At 44.6% G+C, this 21,851-nt stretch overlaps 1 protein-coding gene across 4 annotated transcripts in view; it reads right to left on the minus strand.

The window, feature by feature from the left end:
* Window positions 1-21,851, minus strand: part of LOC137350697 (tubulin polyglutamylase TTLL13-like) — a 52,502-nt gene that overhangs the window by 29,111 nt on the left and 1,540 nt on the right. For 2 of the 4 annotated variants that reach the window (XM_068015586.1, XM_068015583.1), the window contains exons 2-9: window positions 16,447-16,752; window positions 8,344-8,384; window positions 7,225-7,343; window positions 6,428-6,558; window positions 4,979-5,135; window positions 4,311-4,454; window positions 2,305-2,390; window positions 590-815 (exon numbers count right to left, since the gene is read on the minus strand). In XM_068015586.1, coding sequence (XP_067871687.1) covers window positions 590-815; window positions 2,305-2,390; window positions 4,311-4,454; window positions 4,979-5,135; window positions 6,428-6,558; window positions 7,225-7,343; window positions 8,344-8,384; window positions 16,447-16,752 — 1,210 coding nt within the window. Of the gene's footprint in view, window positions 1-589; window positions 816-2,304; window positions 2,391-4,310; window positions 4,455-4,978; window positions 5,136-6,427; window positions 6,559-7,224; window positions 7,344-8,343; window positions 8,385-16,446; window positions 16,753-18,599; window positions 18,666-21,851 lie in introns of those variants that run through there. The other 2 variants (XM_068015585.1, XM_068015584.1) reach the window with 2 other exon arrangements.

Below are 21,851 nucleotides of genomic sequence, written 5' to 3' on the forward strand. Positions count from 1 at the left end.
TTTGACAGCATCTACCCTGCACAGAAATGAAATATTGTCATAATATGAAGGTTCAGTCGCTCCTCTCTGGCCCTCAAAGCCCAGGTACCCCTTCAAGGTCAGTTTGGCTCAGTGGGTAGGCACTCTCATCTCAGAGTCAAAAGGTTGTGTGGTCAAGTCTCACTCCAGGTACTTGAGCATGTAATCCAGGCTGTGCCTACAGTACAGTACTGAGGGAGCCCTGCACTGTCGGGGGTGTTTGACTTCAGATGAAACAATAAGCTGAAGTTCCATAAGGTGGTTGTGGTAGCCGTCAAAGAGCCCCTGCCACTATTGAAAGAAGTCCAGGGAGTTGCCCAGCATCACCAAAAACAGATGAACTGGTCACTCGTGTTAGTTGTCCTTTGTCGGCTCTATGCAAATTGGTTGTCATGTAACAGCAGTGACTACATTTCAGAAGTAATTAACTGATTATGAAGTCCTTTGGGACTTCCTGTGAGTGTGATTAGGCGCTATATCAATGCAAGTTCTTTCTTTCAGCTTTCCAAGCACTCTGTATTTTTGCAACAATCTTTTGGTACCACCACACCTTGTTCATTGTTTAACCCACCTCCAGGAGCCATGGTTTCAAATTGCGATCCATTAATATATCAAATCCCAGTATCTCAAAGCAGGCACTGCCAAAGAGGTGACTGGAGAAACAAGTCCGATAATTGTGCTTCAAGATCGGATAGGCGGAAACTAGAGTCTTAATGATGGCATCTTCAATGTCTGCCCAAACCTTTGATATGTTGTGCCCATGCTGCTCCAACCATTTGTTAAATGAGGACAGTTTTCTGTATAAGACAGAACACAGTATGAATGGACTAATACAAGGATAGATAGATACTGTACTACTTTTAACTAATACATCAGATATCAAGGCGTACATTTTTAATCTGCCACCCATGTGTGAATCTCGTGTTGTGGATCGGCCGCATGTTAGAGAGTGTCCAATTTTCATTTCTATCCTGATATATGTGCTAAATCATCGTAGAGAAAGATGGTGGTGTAGTGGTAATGTCACTAAGCTAATAATCCAGAGGCTCAGTCCCTGGGGACATGGGTTCAAATCCCACTGCTGCTGGTGGAATTTAAATTCAATTAATTAATAAGTTCAATTAATTGATAATAAAAAGAAATCTGTAATTGAAAGCTAGTCTCGCTACTGGTGCCATGAAACTCCATCGATTGTCATAAAAACCCATCTGGTTCACTAATGCCCTTCAGGGAAAGAAATCTGTCATCCTTACCTGATTGGGCCTACATGTGACTCCAGACCCACAGAAATGTGGCTGACTCTTAACTGCCCTCTGAAATGGCCTAGCAAACCACTCAGTTGTCAAGGGCAAGTAGGGATGGGCAACAAATGTTGGCCTTGCCAGTGACACCCACAACCCATGAAAGAATTTTTTAAAACATCAACATCTGGGTCTTTGGAGGAATATTTTCAAGACGTTGCAATTGGGCAATGAGATGTTCCTGTCTGTGGCTAAGAGCCAGTTGAAGATGATGAGGCTTCAGTGACGGGCATCTTTTGAAATAGGAATAGTGAGTTTGGGTCTTGGGAAATGCCGACTGGCATATAGCTCCAGATTTATACCTGAAGTAGAGTTCCTTTCAGATTGCAAAAGCTTTGGCTTTAAGTAACAAGGATTCCCACCAAAACCAACCAGCTTCCCAGTGGTGCTTGGTCACACACACTTCAATCCCGGGAAAGAATTCAGTTCCATGGAGAGACTAGAGAAACTGTAGTTGTTCTCCTTAGAGCAGAGAAGGTTAATGGGAGATTTGCTAAAGGTGCTCAAAATCATTAAGGGTTTTGATTGAGTAAATAAGGAGAAACTGATTCCAGTGGCAGGAGGGTCGATAACCAGAGATCACAGAATTAAGGAAATTGGCAAAACAACCAGAGCTAACATGGAGAAACATTTCTTTACGCAGTGAGTTATGATGATCTGGAATGCACTGCCTGAAAGGGCTGTGGAAGCAGATTCAAAAATAATTTTCAAAATGGAATTAGTTAAATACTCAAAAAGGAAATATTTGTAGGGCTATGGGGAAAGAGCAGTACAGTGAGACTAATTGGACAGCTCTTTCAATGAGCTGGCACAGGCACAATGGGTCAAATGGCCGCCTTCTGTGTTGCAGCATTTTAGGCGCAGCCATACACCACCTTAACGCGCAACATTTATAGAATCTTTATGATATATTTACTGCATACTGAATGTGGTGAAAGACTGTAGGTTTACTGTTAATTTTTTCCTTTCAATCAGAGAAATTTACCTTTTGCTGCTACCGTCCCCATCTCTGACAAAGTTCTTGCTGTGCTTGTTGATGGCATAGTTTGTCAGATGCATGCAGATGTCATCCTGTTATTGACAAATAAAACACTTCAATGGTTTGGTACAGGGGTGACACAACCTCCCTCCATGGTCTTGCCCCTCCCCCCTCCCTATCTATGGAACTTCCTTCATCTGTACAATCCTCCAGGATCTCTTCACTCCTCCAATTCTGGCCTCTTGCACATCCCCAGTTTTCATCACTTTACCATTGGCAGTCATTCCTTCAGCTGCCTAGGGCCCTAAGCTATGGAATGCCCTTCCTAAACCTCCCTGCCTCTCTCTCTCCTCCTTTAAGATGCTCCTTAAGAACTACTTTCACAAAGTTTTTGGTTACCTGTCCTAATACCTCTTTCGGTGGTATGTTGATAAATTCTGTCTGATAATGCTCCTGTGAGTTGCCTTGAGATATTTGACTATATCAAAGGAAATATATAAATACAAGTTGCAATTGTTTATTTATTTAGAGATACAGCACTGGAACAGGCCCTTCGGCCCACCGAGTCTGTGCCAACCATCAACCATTCATTTATACTAATCCTACACTAATCCCATATTCCTACCACATCTCCACCTGTCTCTATATTCCTCTACCACCTACCTATACTAGGGGCAATTTATAATGGCCAATTTACCTATCAACCTGTAAGTCTTTGGCTGTGGGAGGAAACCGGAGCACCCGGCGAAAACCCAAGCAGACACAGGGAGAACTTGCAAACTCTACAGGCAGTACCCAGAATTGAACCCGGGTCGCTGAGGCTGCGGTGCTAACCACTGCGCCTTGAGGGTCACCACTATAATCTATTAAGTCTGGTGTTATATCTCTGTAATCATTCAAACCTGAGCTGCATTAGTTTATAAAGACCGCTGGTTGTCCCCAAACATGGCCAACTTAACAGCTTTAATGTAAATTACTCCCCCACAACCACCATGCCCAAACACCTTCCTTCCCTTGAAAGCACTAAGCTGTCGAAAGATTCGGATTTACTATTCAGGCTGCAGAGATATGGTACTAAAATGGAATACATCCCAAAACTACTAAGGTAATTTACTTTAGACGCCCACTGTGACTCAATGGGTTTTGATGTAGGATTAATCCACCAATGAGGCAACAGCTCTAACAGCAGGCCCTTCCAAACCTCCAGGCCCATGGGATGAACCAATGAGTAAGAAATAAAAACAATGGCTGGAATTCCAAAGCTATTTTTCCATTTGTGCACAGCTTAGTTCTGGCACTCTAGACATCACTCACACATGGAGGATGATCACTGATGGAGGCACTGAAGGTAGGTAGCTGGCACTTGTGGGAATGTACCGTGGCAAGAGTCAGCAGTTTCAGGACAGGAGGGGAGAAAAAGCAGTGAGAGAAAAACAATAGAACGGGTTTCTACATTTTCCTGCTAAGATGTCAGTCATGTCTCAGTGGCATCACTCTTGGCTGAGTCATAAGGCCCACTCTTGAACACATAATTCAGGCTGGCTTGCCCAGTGCAGTACGGAAGGAGTGTTCCACTGTCCGAGGTGCTGTCTTTCAGATGAGACATCTGTCCTCTCGGGTGGATGTAAAAGATCCCATGGCATTATTTCAAAGAAAAGCAGGGGTGTCCTCAGCCAATATTTATTCTTCAACTAACAGCTAAAAAGAGTCAATCTGGTCATCATCACATTGCTGTTTTTGGGAGCTTGCTGTGCAAACACTGGTTGCCGCATTTCCTACATTATAACAGCCACTACACTACAAAAGTATTTAATTGGCTTAAAGCACTTTGGGTAATTCTGAAGTTGTGAAAGGTGCTATATAAATGCAGGTCTTTCTTTCTTGCAGCTATATGTTTACTGTGAAAAAGGACCTGTTGTATGTACGTCCAGAAGATGCAGAGGACAGAAATGATACAAGTGAACTCAGATACAGTAACAATAATCACATGATAACATAGGAAGGAAAGTTACCAAGTTACTGCTAGAGGGTTCGCTGTACTTGCTCGTTGCAAACCTTGCCAGACCCTCATTGTAAATATAAATTCGAAAGGGATCGCAGGATGTAACCAAGACGTAGACACGGAGGTCAAACTTGAAACCATCTATGAGGAAAGGCTGTGAAAGGGACATTGAAGGCTACATTAGGCAAACTATACGATGCTTGTCAAATATCAAACGTCATCCTCACACCAAATCATGGGATGCATAGCTATAACATTGGAATACGAATCTACTGGGGTCATGCTGCGGCACAGTGGTGCAGTGGTTAGCACTGCAGCCTCACACCTCCAGCGACCCATGTTCAGTTCTGGGTACTGTCTGTGCGGAGTTTGCAAGTTCTCCCTGTGACCGTGTGGGTTTCTGCCGGGTGCTCCGGTTTCCTCCCACAGCCAAAGACTTGCAGGTTGATAGGTAAATTGGCTATTGTAAATTGCCCCTAGTGTAGGTAGGTGGTAGGAGAATGGTGGGGATGTGGTGCCCGCCAACCTTTTCTGTCCAGACTCACATTTAAAGAATGGTCACTGGGTTAAAGTACTGGAAGTGGTGCTGTCACTTTCAAGTGCGATGGGGAGAAAGATGGATGAAAAATGGTTGCTTGGCCTGTTTCTGTGTGGTACACACTGTGTACTTTTTAATACCTTGGTGATGTACTGTTGGCAGATCAGGCGGTCTCCTTGTTTAATATCCTTTAGGTTTCTGGTAATGAAAATCCCCCGGCCCTGACACCCACAGTCTGGTTTACAGATATATGTCTTGGTCTTCTTCATCCTGCAGTAGGCTTGAAAATCACCAAAACTGTACAGTATACAAACAGAATATTTAAAAGATCACATGATAAACATCTAAATAACACCAACAAATATAGGTTTCATCTTCAAGTTCCCAAAAGGTCAAGACTAAAGACTAAATTTAGCAAGTCCTATAACCAGGAGACCAAAGCACCAATTCAATTGACCTACCTTTTCAACAAGCTACCAATTCCCCCAACCCAAACACGAGAAACCACCTACTTCTGCAATACATTCACAAGATGCCCACACAACACAATGCAATGTCTCAAAAAACAATACTATAAATGGCCAGCTAAGAGTGGGAACATCCCCAAATCAGCTGGCCAATTTCCTCCCTGAACAAATACCAATAAACCACAGTTTAACTGGTTATTCATCTCATTACTGTGTGTGGGACCTTGCTGTGCACTCACATATATAATTACACTTCCAATAGTTTATTGCCTATTAAGTGGTTTAGAGTATCCTGAGAAATATGATGAGGTGCGATAGAAATCTTTTTTACTCAACCACAGCTTCTCATCTTCACCCAACCACCAATAAGATTGCACATGCATTTCATTGGGCTGGACTCTATGATGCCACCGCCCAGCAAGCCATAAAATATGGCGGCCCTCATGCGCAGTCACCGGCGCCATTTTTTAAAGGGCTTCCAGTCCTTCAGCTACAGTTAAAGTTTTAAAGTGACAGGATTTCCAATAAATTAAAATAAAATTTTATTCACACTTACAATTCCCTCTCCCACTCACCACCCCCCCCCCCACTATGAATAATCTGTTTATTATTTGTCCTCTACCCCCCCAAAAAAGTAAATTTTCTATCACGACCTTTCCCCCCCCCCGAACTTTCTTTCCTTTAACCTGAAGCCCCTTCCACCATCTCCTCCCGCTCCCCCCCACTCCACACTGAGAAACTTACCTCCTCCCCCCCTCCCCACAAATGGTGCGCCTCGTTTCCCCGGACAGGGACTCGAAGGTGCGGTAGTGACGGCCACTGGGATGAAGATCGCGGCAGCACTTCAGGAGGCGATGGAAAAATCATTAATGCAGGTAAGTAAATGAATTTGAATATTTAAATTACGATCCTGTCGCCGAGCGGCTGGGGGTGTGAGGGGGGGGGGGGGGTTGCGCCAAGAGGCCTCGCCACCGTTGTCAAGATCGGGACAGGCCCTGCCAGTGACGGGGTCGGTGGCAGGCCTTGTGCCACCCGCCACCCACCCCCCCCACCCCGCGCCAGGGATCCAGACGTCGAGGGCTCTATAAAATTCAGCCCATTGTCAGTTCTAAGATCACTCACTCAGCAGGTAAGCACCATGTACGTGGGAAGATGTTATATTCCTTTGGGAAGAGTTTCAGCATTCTATTCAAATTCCTGGCCAGGAGATCCTTCCTGCAAATCTCGCTCATTCCTGGGAAGTGATTGATTTTCTGCAGAAATGTAAAGAAATACAAAAATCAACAATCACACACACCAGATAACTCTGAAAGGAAAGGGGAATGTAGACCAGGAACAACTGGAGAGAAGACAAGTTAAATTAAAAAATAAATAGTGATGAGGTGTCATCGACCTGCGTCTAAAAGCCTCAGATAGTAGGATGAAGGGAAGGCTGAGGAATACACTGAGTTCAATAGTATGGGGCATGAATAAATTGGTGGAGGAGATGTGTTGGTGAAGCACTGCTTCAGCAGGCAGAATGGCATGTCTATGGGTTGGGAGAAGCAAGAGATGAACATTCAGGGAAGTTATGACCATAGCAGTATTGATAAGAGGTGGAGACATGATTGCAATAGAGATAGAACACCTGGAAACTAAAGATGAGAGAAGGATCACCTATCAGATAATAAACTTTTTCTTGTAATTAAATTCAAAATTCTAAGAATATATTCTGTTTTTTCCTGCAAATATTTAGCTTAAATAAAAAAAAAGAAAGGCATCATTTCAGCCGGTGTAAAAGTTTAGAACTTATTATTCTTCAAAAACAAAAGGCAAGCTGCAAATCCAGAACTCTGGTGTGTCTACCTTTCATTAATCTGAAACCAATCACTTTATATTGCTTATTATCTTCTTTTCCTCCTCAGTGCCATGATCCTGACCTGAAAACATTTCATCTCCATGATTTTTTCATGAGAAACAGAGGAGTCGGTCCAGTACAATATGCATTCTTCATCCTCCCCAACCTCCTTCAGTCCATATCGGCGAGCTGCACGGCGAACTGGAACATATAACAGAAGGTACAGACATAAACCATTGCCGTATGGCAGAGAGAGAGAGAGAAATACCAAAAGATGCAAGGAAAGTGATAAGAGAGATACAGAAGGAGGCAGAGATAGAGACAGAGGTAGATAGATAGAAAAGAATGAGAACAATAGAAGTGAAAAGAAACAGAGCTGGAGAGACAGAGAAATAGAAAAGAAAGCAAGGTATAAAAAAGACAAAGGGTGAATGAACAATTCAGAAGAGTAACACTGGAACAGATAAAGAAGGGAAAAGGATGGGACAAAGACAGAAAAAAATAATTTGTAAAACTTTCTAATGAATTCAGTAACTAACACTTAAGTGCAATGTAAATGGAATGGTCATCCTCACATTCAATGAGTGTGGAATAGGCTATTAAAACAGAATACCGAGCGAACTCGAGTCTTTAGGAAGCAGACTACCAGAATTTATTTTGGTCTCTAAGTCTTTTGTATATAAGAATAGAGCAATTTTAAATAAACTGCCTGACGTAGGACTCAACCACAGACACCAGAAAGGCCCTTGGTTCGATTTTTGGTATGTATTGAGTTATCTGATCTCACCTTGGGTAGCAATCAAGTGACACTAATTATGATTCTGATTGTTCAACCAGTATCAATAAGGGAGTAAAGGTCAGGGGTGGTGGGCGGGAAGAATTAGCCAGAGTTCCTGCCCCTGCTTGATTTCTTGTTGCAAGGTCCATGTGTGTGGACTCCAGGAACATAATGTTTAGTGCAAGTATCACAGATAGGCCCAAATTTGGACATCCTGGCCAACACTCACTGCCTAAGCTCACAGAAGGCTACCTGTGCAAGACACAAGAGAGCAGCGGACACCCATGGAGTTGCACTCTAAAATGAGTCATCTCCTCCAGGACAGGAAGGGAGAAAATTGGAGGGGCAAAGGCCAGTATGTGTTGCTTGATCTGTGTGACTTGCCCCGGCTCCCTGATTAACCCTAATTTAATTAATACTCACCACTTTCATACTTGCAATTAAGCAGATTTATTCCAACACACCTGCAAAAAAGAAGAGGCTGAGCTCTCAATAAAATAGACAAATGTTATAGATTTCACTGTGGGAAATAACTGGCCTGTGCTCAGCATTGCCGTCTGATACTCAAAGTCTCAAATACAACACAATGATGATATGGGGAGTAGATCGTGTTGAACAGTGTCATTTAACATGGAAGCACTAAGAGAGGACATTTCAGAGATGCAATGAGCACAGTAACAATGACAAAATAGAGAAAAACTGTGGAAGGTTTGGGAGGCAGGAGCTGCGAGAAGGATCAACAAGGCAACAGGCTTTACTTACATTTTTCTACAAACTAGAGCAAGATTTTAGAGGATCCTTCCTCTAAAATGGGAGCAGTGTTCATACGATCCACATTAATATCGATTAATGTGAGGATGTAATCATGAGATACATTGGTCAGTGTGAGGGAGTAACCGAGGGATACACTGGGCAGTGTGAGGTTTTAACCATGAGATACACTGGTCAGTGTGAGGGAGTAACCGAGGGATACACTGGTCAGTGTGAGGTTTTAACCATGAGATACGCTGGTCAGTGTGAGGGAGTAACCGAGGGATACGCTGGTCAGTGTGAGGGAGTAACCGAGGGATACGCTGGTCAGTGTGAGGGAGTAACCGAGGGATACGCTGGTCAGTGTGAGGGAGTAACCGTGAGATACGCTGGTCAGTGTGAGGGAGTAACCGTGAGATACGCTGGTCAGTGTGAGGGAGTAACCGTGAGATACGCTGGTCAGTGTGAGGGAGTAACCGTGAGATACGCTGGTCAGTGTGAGGGAGTAACCGTGAGATACGCTGGTCAGTGTGAGGGAGTAACCGAGGGATACGCTGGTCAGTGTGAGGGAGTAACCGAGGGATACGCTGGTCAGTGTGAGGGAGTAACCGTGAGATACGCTGGTCAGTGTGAGGGAGTAACCGTGAGATACACTGGTCAGTGTGAGGGAATAGCTGTGAGAGACACTGTTATATATTGTTATACTATCTGTAAAGTGCTAGGAACCAGTTAACTAGGAACTCGTTGTTATGTGCAAGTGTTCCAGTGCGGCCACATTCATGGCTGCACTGGAGAGTCATGTGATAGTAGCAGAAAATCAGTTTCACCACTCCTACAGCAGGCAGCAAGCTGGCCGAATAAATGAAAAGCTGAAGCCTTTCTAAGTTTAAAGTGTGGCTATTTGCAACATCTGTGAACCAGAAAACAACAAGACGACGTAACATGGTGGCAACGAGTGTCAGTGAGTAAACAGAGGACATTTTAAAAGAATTAGATTGGGAAAATTGACCCAAATTAGCACCAGAGAGAGAGAGAAAGAAAAACTGAGTGACTCGTGTGAAAATGAAAAAAAAAAATGTCAGCCAGGACAGGAATGAATGCACAGCTACAGCCCATAATGAATTGGGAAGCTGATGATGTCGTAGAGGCATTTGAGAAGTTTAAATAAAAGTGCAGATTGACATTTAGTAGTTTCCTAAAAGGCACTAATGAAGAGGAGAGGTCAGCTATATCATATAGCCACTGAATAGAGGGACCTAGGTGTATTTGTGCATAAGTCATTGAAGGTGGCAGGACAGGTTGAGAGAGCGGTTAATAAAGCATACAGTATCCTGGGCTTTATTAATACGGACAAAGAGTACAACAGCAAGGAAGCTATGTTGAACTTGTATAAGACACTAGTTCGGCCTCAGCTGGAGTATTGCGTAAAATTCTGGGAGCTGCACTTGAGGAAAGACGTGAGGGCATTGGAGAGAGTACAGAAAAGATTCACAAGAATGGTTCCAGGGATGAGGAATTTCAGTTATGAAGATAGATTGGAGAAGTTAGGACTGTTTTCTTTGGAGAAGAGAAGGCTGCGAGGTGATTTGATAGAGGTATTCAAAATCATGAGGGGTCTGGACAGAGTAGATAGAGAGAAACTGTTCCCACTCGTAAAAGGATCGAGAACAAAAGGGCACAGATTTAAAGTATTTGGTAAGAGAAGCAAAAGTGACATGAAGAAAAACTTTTTCATGCAGCGAGTGGTTAAGGTCTGGAATGCGCTGCCTGAGAACATGGTTCAATTGAAGCATTCAAAAGGGAATTAGACCGTTGTATGAAAAGGAAGAATGTGAAGGGCTACAGGGAGAAGGCAGGGGAATGGAACTGAGGGAGTTGCTCTTTCAGAGAGCCGGTGCGGACATGATGGGCCGAATGACCTCCTTCTGTGCTGTAATGATTCTGTGATTCTATGAGCTGGAGATAAAGGATTACATTTATTTAACAGCTGGGACCTAAGTGAAGAGGACAGCAGAAACCCGGGCAAAATTTTTGAAAGGTTAAGCACTCATCTCCAGCCAAAATCAAATCGTCGGATATACCAAAATGAATTTCAAGGCCTCAGACAGGAACTAGGTGAGCCTATTAACAATTTTGTAACAAGATTGAAAAATGCAGCCAGAAAATGTAAATTTAAAGACGCAGATGGAGGGCTGATAGATCAGCTCATTTGGGGTTCTTCACATCCTGAAGTATAGAAAGTTCTAATCGGAAAGGACAAGCTCACAATATCACAGGCTGTAGACACTGCCAGAGCACATGAAGCCACGAACAGACAGATGAAGACACTGACTACCCAAACGGCTAGCCTTCAGTTAAGCCAAGGGAAAGGCAGCAGGGTTGATGCAGTAAAACAACAACAAAAGAATGTACACCAGACAGAGCAAGACGTGCAGGAGCTGTGGACGACCACACGAATTGACAGTCAGAAGGAAATTTCCCGTATGTGGATCAATCTGCAGAGCTTAATGAAAGACCAATCACTGGGAAAAGATGTGCAGAACAAGGCAAGAAGTTGGTAGATGAATCACCAGAACCAGAGTAACAGAGTAACAGGGCAAATGAGTAGTGAAAGAAACCAAAACATCCATATCCTGGAAGATGACGATGGGTTTGAGAATATGATAGACCTAGGAAACATACAATTGCATGAAATGTCTGGATGTGACAGTTCCCAGAGAAAAAAAATTCACACAACCATTCAGATCAGGAAGAGGCTGAGAAATAAGCCCACAACGATAAATCTGAAGGTGAAGATTGATACTGGAGCGCAGAGTAACATCATCCCACTCAGACTATACCAGAAGATCTTTCCTGAAAATTTGGAGGATAATGGTTATCCAAGGGAAGGTGCTCTGAAACCAAACAACGTCATGCTAACAGCATAAAGGGGAACTGAGATTCGACAGCTAGGAACAACCCAAATCAGAGGAACACACAAAGGAAAAGATATTAACTGTATGTTTTACGTCACGGAAACAGATGGTCCAGCTATCCTGGGGTTGAGCAGTTGTGAAGAGCTGCAGATTATCTCAGTAAACCATGAGGTGAAGGAGGCGACACTGAGGGTTGAAGACAGTACACCCATTGAAAAGCGCCCTCCAATCAGAAGCAAAGATGATATGGTACAAACGTACCCAGGGTGTTTTGATGAGATGGTTGGATGCTTTGACGATTTTGAGTACCACATCACTATTGACCCAGTGATGAAACCAGTGATTCATCCCCCACGTAACGTACCAGTAGAACTAAAAGGAAAGCTTGAAAGAGAGCTGCAAGAAATGGAAGAAAAGAAGGTAATCGCCAGAGTCACAGAGCCTGCAGATTGGGTAAATTCTATCGTGGTGAGAGAGAAGCCAAATGGATGGCTAAGAATTTGCCTAGATCCCAAAGATCTGAACCCAAGCAATAAAGAGGGATCACTATCCTATTCCCACACTAAGAAAAATCATACCAGCACTGGCAGGGGCAAAAGTTTTCAGCAAGCTTGATGCCAGAAATGGCTACTGGAATGTGAAGCTAGACACAGAATCTTCATTGTTGACAACATTCAACACACCCTTTGGACGAGACAAATTCCTGCATCTACCCTTTGGCCTCAAAGTGAGCCAGGAGGTGTTCCAACAGAAAGTAGATGAGACGTACAGGGGATGCAAAGGAGCAGTCGGCATAGCAGATGATATCCAGATATATGGTGTAGATGGAAAAGATCATGACAACCTTTTACATGAAGGCTGGGATTAAGCTAAACACAGACAAATGTATTGTGAAAGTGACAGAATGGCAGGTCTTCAGAATGGTGTACACATCTCCGCCATCTCTGGGATAGAAGCCCCAAGAGATAGGAGGGAGTTGAGAAGTTTCCTTGGTTTGATACAATACATGAGCTCCTTTATTCTGCACATGTCGGAACACACAGCAAACCTATGGGAGCTGATGAAAGAAGATGTAGAGTACTAGTGGTCAGAGTCACATGTCAGGAGTTTCAACAAACTCAAAAAGGTAGTATGCAAGGAGACAAGTCTGTCATACTACGACAGGAAGAAACCTGTCACTCTGCAAGTCGATGCTTCCACAAAAGGACCGGGAGCAGCCCTGGTACAAGAGGGAAAGCCAATAGCATTTGCATCCAAAGCCCTAACATCAGTTGAGACAAGATATGCCAAAATAGAAAGAGAGCTTTTGGCAGTCGTGTATAGATGTGAGAAGTTCCACAAATATATCTCTATGGGAGAAAGTTCATAATGGAGAGTGATCATTGTCCACTGAGGCAGATTGACAATAAAAATCCATGTAAAGCACCAGCAAGACTGCAGAGGTTACTCTTGAGGCTTCAGAGTTACGATTTCACTCTGAAATATAAGCCAGGAAGAGAAATAGTGCTGGCAGACACCCTATCTCAGTTGTCACCACAGGAGAAACACGAGACAGAAGATCTAGGTATAACGTTTCATCACCTAGTGAATGTAACACTACCGAAACTTAGTCAAGTTAGAGATGAGACCAGCAAAGAGTAGGAGTTACAGATGCTCTCTCAGCAAGTGATCCATGATGGCCTGATAAGATACAGCACACACGGCCAGCAATACGTCAGAACTGGTCTATCAGAGATGACCTTTCACTAGAAGATGATGTTCTGCCAGCCGGATCCAGAATAATCCTACCCAAAACAATGCAGAAAGAACCTCTCCAAAAGATACATGAAGGCCACATGGGAATGGAGAAGTGTAAGCTCAGAGCTAGATCATATACTGGATAGGCATATACAAAGATATTGAAAATATGGTGTCTACAAGCAATGTATGCCAGAAGTACAGAAACACACAGCAAAAGAGGAGATGATAGCTACATGGCATACTGTAGGAGTCGACTTAGTCACACATAATTGAGAACGGTATCTCATAGTTGTAGACCACTACTCAAAGTTCCCTTTTATCCGGAAGGTGAAAGACTTGAGAGCCACAGCAATCAGCTCAGCAGTACGAGTTCTGTTCACTGAGCAAGGGATTCCTGAAAAGGTTAATATGTGACAATAGCACCCAATTTACATCCAGAGAATTTAAGGAATTCGTTGACCAGTATGGGTTCAACACCATCACCTCATCACCACACTACCCACGGGGACACGGATTTATAGAAAGACATGTCCAGAAGGTCAAAAGAACACTTGTGAAATGCCAAGAGATGGAGGAAGACCCAAACCTGGCCTTATTGTCACTCCGATCCACACCTCTCAAGGCTGACATGAAATCATCTGCAGAGCTATTGAATGGCAGAAAATAGAAGACTACTCTGACAAGCAAAATACATCCTTCAAGTGACCAGGAGGAAGTGAGACAAAAACTCACTGAAGCACAGGTAAGAGGACAGCAACACTTTAACAAGCATGCTAAATCCCTACCTGAACTATTGAAAGGACAAACTGTACACGTACAGGATCCAATCATGAAATCCTGGAGCCCAGCAAAGGTTGTTGGTGAAGCTGAGACTCCAAGGTCAAATATCATTGAGACCGAAACCGGTAACCAAATGAGAAGGAACAGAATCCATATTCGACCTACACCGGAGCTGGAACAACAGAAAAGACCATCAACAACACTGGAAACATCACTACCCAGTGAGACATTAACAACATCACCAGCAAGTGACACAACATCACCTGTACAGCGTGCCAACTCACCACTGAGAGCAATAAATGTCAAATCTACAAGATGGAGACACAACTTGCCACCCAAGCAATACCGTGAATAATATCTTTTAGAAAAAAGAATCCAGCCTATAAAAGACTCTAAAAAGGGGTTCAGATTATTTCCAAAAGTTGGTTGATAATCTTCTTTGGTTATATAGACAGTTATATTGATAAAGGGGGATTATATTTTAAAGACAGAAGGATGTTATATATTGTTATACTATATGTAAAGTGCTATCAACGAATTAGCTAGGAACTAGTTGTTATGTGTAAGTGTCCCAGTGAGGCCACATTCACAGCTGCACTGGAGAGTTATGTGATATGCATCAGAAAACCAGTTTCACCACTCTTACAGCAGGAAGCATGCTGGCTGAATGATTAAACAAAGACTCCAGCCTTTCCAAGTTTAAAGTGTGATTATTTCCAACATCTGGGAACCAGAAAACAACAAGAAGACATAACATACACTGGTCAGTGTGAGGGAGTAACCGTGAGATACGCTGGTCAGTGTGAGGGAGTGACCATGAGATATACTGGTCAGTGTAAGGATGTAACCATGAGATATAAAGATCAGTGTGAGGGAGTAACCGTGAGAAATACTGGTCAGTGTGAGGGTGTTAATGTGAGATACACTGGTCAGTGTCAGGGAGTAACTCAGATACGCTGGTCAGTGAGAGGATGTAACGGTGAGATACACTGGTCTGTGTGAGGGAGTGACCATGAGATGCACTGGTCAGTGTGAGGAAGTAACCGTGAGATACACTGGTTAGTGTGAGGGAGTAACACAAGATATATTGGTCAGTGTAAGGGAGTAACTGAGATACACTGGTCAGTGTGAGGGTGTTAATGTGAGATACACTGGTCAGTGTGAGGGAGTAGCTGTGAGATACACTGGCCAGTGTGACTGAATCGTTGTGAGACACACTAGGTGGTAAACTGGTCAATGTGAGGGAGTGGCTGTGAGATACACTGGTCAGTGTGAGGGAGGAGCACTGGTCAGTGTGATGGAATAGCTGAGAGATATTCTGGTCAGTGTGACCGAATCTGCTATGAGAGACACTGGGTGATATACTGGTCAATGTGAGGCAGAAGCTGTGAGATACACTGGTCAGTGTGAGGGAGGAGCACTGGTCAGTGTGATGGAATAGCTGTGAGATATTCTGGTCAGTGTGACCGAATCTGCTGTGAGAGACACTGGGTGACATACTGGTCAATGTGAGGCAGAAGCTGTGAGATACACTGGTCAGTGTGATGGAATAGCTGTGAGATACACTGGTCAGTGTGAGGGAGGAGCACTGGTCAGTGTGATGGAATAGCTGTGATATTCTGGTCAGTGTGACCGAATCTGCTGCGAGAGACACTGGGTGATATACTGGTCAATGTGAGGCAGAAGCTGAGATACACTGGTCAGTGTGAGGGAGGAGCACTGGTCAGTGTGATGGAATAGCTGTGAGATATTCTGGTCAGTGTGACCGAATCTGCTGCGAGAGACACTGGGTGATATACTGGTCAATGTGAGGCAGAAGCTGAGATACACTGGTCAGTGTGAGGGAGGAGCACTGGTCAGTGTGATGGAATAGCTGTGAGATATTCTGGTCAGTGTGACCGAATCTGCTGCGAGAGACACTGGGTGATATACTGGTCAATGTGAGGCAGAAGCTGAGATACACTGGTCAGTGTGAGGGAGGAGCACTGGTCAGTGTGATGGAATAGCTGTGAGATATTCTGGTCAGTGTGACCGAATCTGCTGTGAGAGACACTGGGTGATATACTGGTCAATGTGAGGCAGAAGCTGTGAGATACACTGGTCAATGTGAGGCAGAAGCTGTGAGATACACTGGTCAATGTGAGGCAGAAGCTGTGAGATACACTGGTCAGTGTGATGGAATAGCTGTGAGATACACTGGTCAGTGTGAGGGAGGAGCACTGGTCAGTGTGATGGAATAGCTGTGAGATACACTGGTCAGTGTGAGGGTGTAGCCAAGAAAGCATTGAGATAGTGATGTTAAAATTGTGAAGGATCAGTAAAATGTCAGTCCCAGTTTTACCTCCGTTTCCTCCTCCTTTTCTTCTTGAGCATTTCCTCTTTAACGGCTTTGTCATTTCCTTCAGGGTTCTGCATGGATGTTAACAGCTCTTGTTTGTGAAGTCTCTCGTGTTCTCCCAAATGTTTACTCTGCTTAATGTGCATCACCAACTCTTTAACTGTTACTTTCCTTCTCAACACATCAGTTTTTTTCTCAACTGGCTCAATTTCTTCCTCTGACTCCTCATTCAGACTCTCTTCCTCATTCTCTGCTTCCTCTTCAGCTGACTCTTCCTCGGAATCACTCCTGTCCCCAGAAGCATTCATTCTGTGAGATGTACAGACTTGGTGAAAGGAGCTTATGAAAACATCCTCCAGTCTCACACTGACCAACAACAACAAAAATAATCTAGGTGAGCGGCACAGTGGCTTAGACCTTTCAGCTTTGCAATCTTGGATTCAAATTCAACAGAGATGCAGCAACATCCACAACAGGAGGCAGTGAATGTCAACTGGATCTTGACAATGGTGAAGGGCTGGGGCAGGGAATTCCAGCTGAGCTCCATCTTGTCCTCAGCTGGTCTCTATTTGTAGCCACTTTTCATCAGTCACAGAATCACAGAATTGTTACAGCGCAGAGGAGGCCATTCAGGCCATTGTGTCTGCACTGGCTCTCTGAATGAGCAGTTCACAGTGCCATTCCCCTGCCTGCTCCCCGTAACCCTCACATTCTTTCTTTTCCACTTTTCACGAATTATAGCATTGAGCCTTCCAAACCCGCACCCTCCACCACCGAAAAGACCAAAGGCAGCAGGCGCATGGGAACACCACCACCAACACCAAGTTCCCCTCCAAATCACACACCATCTTGACTTGGACCTATATTGTAAATGCTTCACTGTCACTGGGTCAAAGTCCTGGCACTCCCTCCTTAACAGCACATGGACTCCAGCAGTTCAAGATGGCAGTTCACCACTACCTTCTCAAGGGCAATTAGGGATGGGCAATAAATGCTGGCCTGGCCAGCGACATGAACGAATAGAAAGTAAAATCCCATGGCAGACAGAGTGTACTCTTACATCAGCACTTACTGGGGATACAGTTTGTTTACTGCAGTATCACAGCAACTGCTCTGGAAAGCAGTTCAATGGCCAAAGTGATGTATTGTCACAGGTTATTGGAAAACTTGCTGTAAAATCATTCCAATAGCATAGTGTGTGTTGCAATAAACAAATTCTCATTGTTAGAATTTTGATAAATGTCCCCAAAGCTTTCATGGATAAATCCACTTGCTGATGTGCTACGGAGACATATAGATCGGGAAGATCCCAGGCTCAATCCAGGGTCAGAGCCGAGGTGGGATAGTTGGGCTGTGACACTTATGGCAGTCCTCTCAAAGGCAGAGGTCCCAAGTGCGTTGGCACTATTCAAACAGAGGTGGCTTCGGTGGATTAGACACATCCGCAGGATGGAACACAGTTGCATACCCAAGGACCTTCTGTATGGCGAGGTATCTGAGGTCAGATGACCAGTGGGGCGCCCTAAGGATGCTTGCAAGCGTGACGTGAAGGCTCTAAATGTTGACTATCGCACTTGGGAGATGCGGGCTGGCAAAAGAGGGAAATAGCAACATATCCTGTGGACTGGTGTGCACTACCATGACGACCAATCACCACAGCAGCTTGGCAACAGGCACCAACATCAAAAACAACAACTCAGAGCGTCATTTGGCAGCTTCACACGCAGCACTTGTGGCAGAACCTGCCTCTCAAGGATTGTCCTTCACAGCCATCAGCAATGGTGCACCAAGAGAAGACAGTCCACCTAAATGGATTGTTTGCTGCGTGTCCATCATCTTTCATAGATGGAAGGATGTCAACCACTTGTTACTTGAACTCAGCAATGCTGGTTTTGAAAGGTTAGAAAACAAAAACCAAAACAGCCAGAGTTCCTACTATGAACTGAGATCCAGCGACTCCAGTCTGGGCGGTGGATAGCACCAGACATTCGATGGTGCCCTCTGTGATTGAATAGCCAATATTCACCATCCAGGCGCATGCCACTTGGGCAATTTACCAGAGGGTGCTGCACGTTTAAAATGCAGAACAGAGCTGTATCAGCTCTAGATCCCATTTAACTTGTGCTCTTATCAATCTGATAAAGGAGCTCACTTACCTTCTGCACTTCTGATGAAGGGCCTTTTCTTTTGCTCCTGATATGTTAATCTGTCTTTTCCCTTTTCTGATCCATGACAGAGATTTGAAGCATTTTCTCTCAAATTTCCAACACTTGTTGCGTCTTCTCTTAATATTGTGATGTTTGTGCAGCAGCCAGAACAACTTGATTAAAAGAACATGCACGGATGGATGCTACTGTGGATGCATGCCTGGCATTTATTTGCTTCCTACTCCCTCTAACTCAGCTAAAAACTCTTTCTTTTAACAAGGGCTGATCCCAAAACAGTAACTTTTGCTCCTCTCTCCACAGACTCTAATTGACCAGTCTGTTTCCAGCATTTTCAGATCTCACGCTAGAGCTGGGAGTTTTATTTAAACTGCTGTTACATAAGAACATTAGAAATAGGTGCAGGAGTAGGCCATTTGGCCCCTTGAGCCTTCTCTGTCATTCAGTACAATCATGGCTAATCTTATATATCAACTCCACTTTCCCATCCTATCCTCATATCCCTTGATTCCCTTATTATCGATCTCAGTCCTGAATATACTCAATAACTGAGCAACAACAGCTCTCTGAAGTAGAGAATTCCAAAGATTCACCACCACCCAAGTAAAGAAAGACCTAAATCCTAAGACTTTGGGGGGAATTTTACGCTCTCCCCCATAGCCTGTTTAGAGGCAGGGGGAGCATAAAATCGGGTGGGATGGTGGCGGACCTTACCACTTTTGCCACCGCAAAATTAATCTGGGGTGGGAAGGCCTGTGAATGGCCTTCTCGCCCTGCGGCCAATTGAGGCCCTTAACTGCGGAATTAAAGCCCAATTCCGACCTCATCCCGTTGCTGCAATTAGCCATACAGCAGGGGGGGAGGGTGGCGCCCTATTGCTGCACGGAAGCACGGCACAAAAAACCGTGTGGGCTGCTTCCCGGCTCTGGAGGCGGGGTCCCTCATTAAAAGGCACTTAAGGCCTGAACGAGGGACCCAGCATCGGGAAGGGGGGCCCCGATGACAGCCAACCCCCTGCCCTTGCTGATGTCCCCCTACACTTCCCTCCTCCGTGACCTCCACCACATGAGACCTCCCTGTGACCTGGGTCCCGTAACATTCCTGCACCACCACCGGCAGCAGCAACCCCCTCCACAGTGGCTCTGCTCAGTGGAAGAGCTGCCAGCCTCTGATTGTCCGGCAGCTCTCCAAGGGCAGGACTTCCTTCATCGGGGTCCTTGATCCCGTGGAAGGCCTGCTGCTGTCCACCCAAGTGCCTAATTGGCACTAAATTCGGCGGACCTTCCACAGAAGAGGCGAGACAGGGTTCTCGTTGCTTTTTCCGGACGTCGTGACCCCTGTCGCCAGCATTAAATCCCAGCCTATGACCTCAGATGGGGAAAGAGCCACTAAGCATTTACCCTGACAAGCCCTCTCAGAATTTAATGTTTCAAACATTACTTGACCAAAGTGCCACCAACATCAGGATTGCTGATGGCTGCAGCTCACCACCATCTGCAGGTTCTCCTCCAAGCCACACACCATCCTGACTGGGAACTATATCGCTGTCCCTTCACTGTCACTGGATCACAATCCTGGCACTCCCTCTCTAACAGCACTGTTGGTGTACCTACACCCCAAGGACTGCAGCGGTTCAAGAACGCAACTCACCACCACCTTCTCTAGGGCAATTAGGGACGGGCAACGAATGCTGGCTTTGCTAGTGACGCCGACATCCCATGAAACAAATAAAAAAGTAGTGTCAGCAGGAGGTTCTCCTAGCACCGTGTATCAGTGATCTACAGGATGTGTCCTCATGCCCAAACTATCCTCAGGCCTCCAGACAGTGACATTCCAATTAGGTAAAGACAACAGTCAATGATGACGGTAGAACCAGAAGAGAAATCAAGCATGAATTTTCACACAACCTTCTAGAGACTGTTTACAGAGGGTTGTTTACATAAGTCTTTGAGCAGGATACATGATTCTATGCCTGTCTTTCTAATTAGGGAATGGCTTGTGGGGGTGGGGGGTCCAGAAAATAATAAATGGAGTGAACTTATGCAATTTATAAACCTCAGTAAAATCATGCCATCGGATAATAATTCAACAAAATGCATTATAAAGCACCTTTAATGTAGTAAAACCTCCCAAGGTGCTTGACGGAAGGGCGAACAGACAATAGCTTAATACAAAGTCAGAGAATGAGATATTATGATAGGTGACCAAAAGCTTGGTCAAATATCCTAATTATGGGTGATGGCAGGATCTGAAATGGTTGTGAGGTCCCCCACAGTTGAACAGCCTTCCCACACTCACTGGCGTCTCAAATGAAGAATGGCTCATTGGAGTGGTAATGGTGGGCGCAAAGGGCAAAGTATCTTGGCCAGCAACTGCAGAAGAGCATGGCCAAAACATACAAAAACTTCAACAGGCAAATGTAATCTTTTTACATAGGTTTACTAGTGCAAAAACTGGCCATTCAGCCCAACTGGGCCATGTCAGTGTTTAAGCTTTGCACGAGCCACCTCCAGCCTACTTCACCAACCACATCAGCCTATCCTTCTATTCCCTTCTCCCACATGTACTTATCTAGCGCCCCTTAAATGTAATTATGCTATTCGCCTCAACTATTCCTTGTTGTTGCGTGTTCCCCTTTCTAACCACTCTCTGGGTGAAGAAGTTTCTCCTGAATTCCTTATTCAATTTAGAAATAGAAATCATAGAAAGCTTAAGGCACGGAAAGAGACCACTTGGCCCATCGTGTCTGTGCCAGCCGAAAAACAATCCACCTATTCTAATCCCACCTTCCAGCATTTGTTCCATAGCCCTGCAGCTAATGGCACTTGAGGTACATATCCAGACTATTTTTGAATGAGTTGAGGGTCTCTGCCTCAACTCCCTTTCAGGCAGTGAGTTCCAGACCATCACCACCCTCTGGGTGAAAACTGTTTCCTCATTTCCCCTAATTTTTCTACCAATCACTTTAAGTCTATGCCCCCTCGTCACTGACCTCTCTGCTAAGGTGAATAGGCCCTTCACCTCCAATCTATCCAGGCCCCTCAAAATTTTGTACATTTCAATCAGATCTCCTCTCAGCCTTCTCTCTTCCAAGGAGAACAACCCAGCCTATCCAATCTTTCCTCAAAGCTACATTTTTCCAGTCCTGGCAACATCCTCATAAATCTCCTCTGTATCCCCTCTAGTTCAATTACATACTTTCTGTAATGAGGTGACCAGAACTGCACACAGTACTCAAGTTGT

This window comes from Heterodontus francisci, chromosome 35, assembly GCF_036365525.1.
Source record: "Heterodontus francisci isolate sHetFra1 chromosome 35, sHetFra1.hap1, whole genome shotgun sequence".
Taxonomy (NCBI): domain Eukaryota; kingdom Metazoa; phylum Chordata; class Chondrichthyes; order Heterodontiformes; family Heterodontidae; genus Heterodontus; species Heterodontus francisci.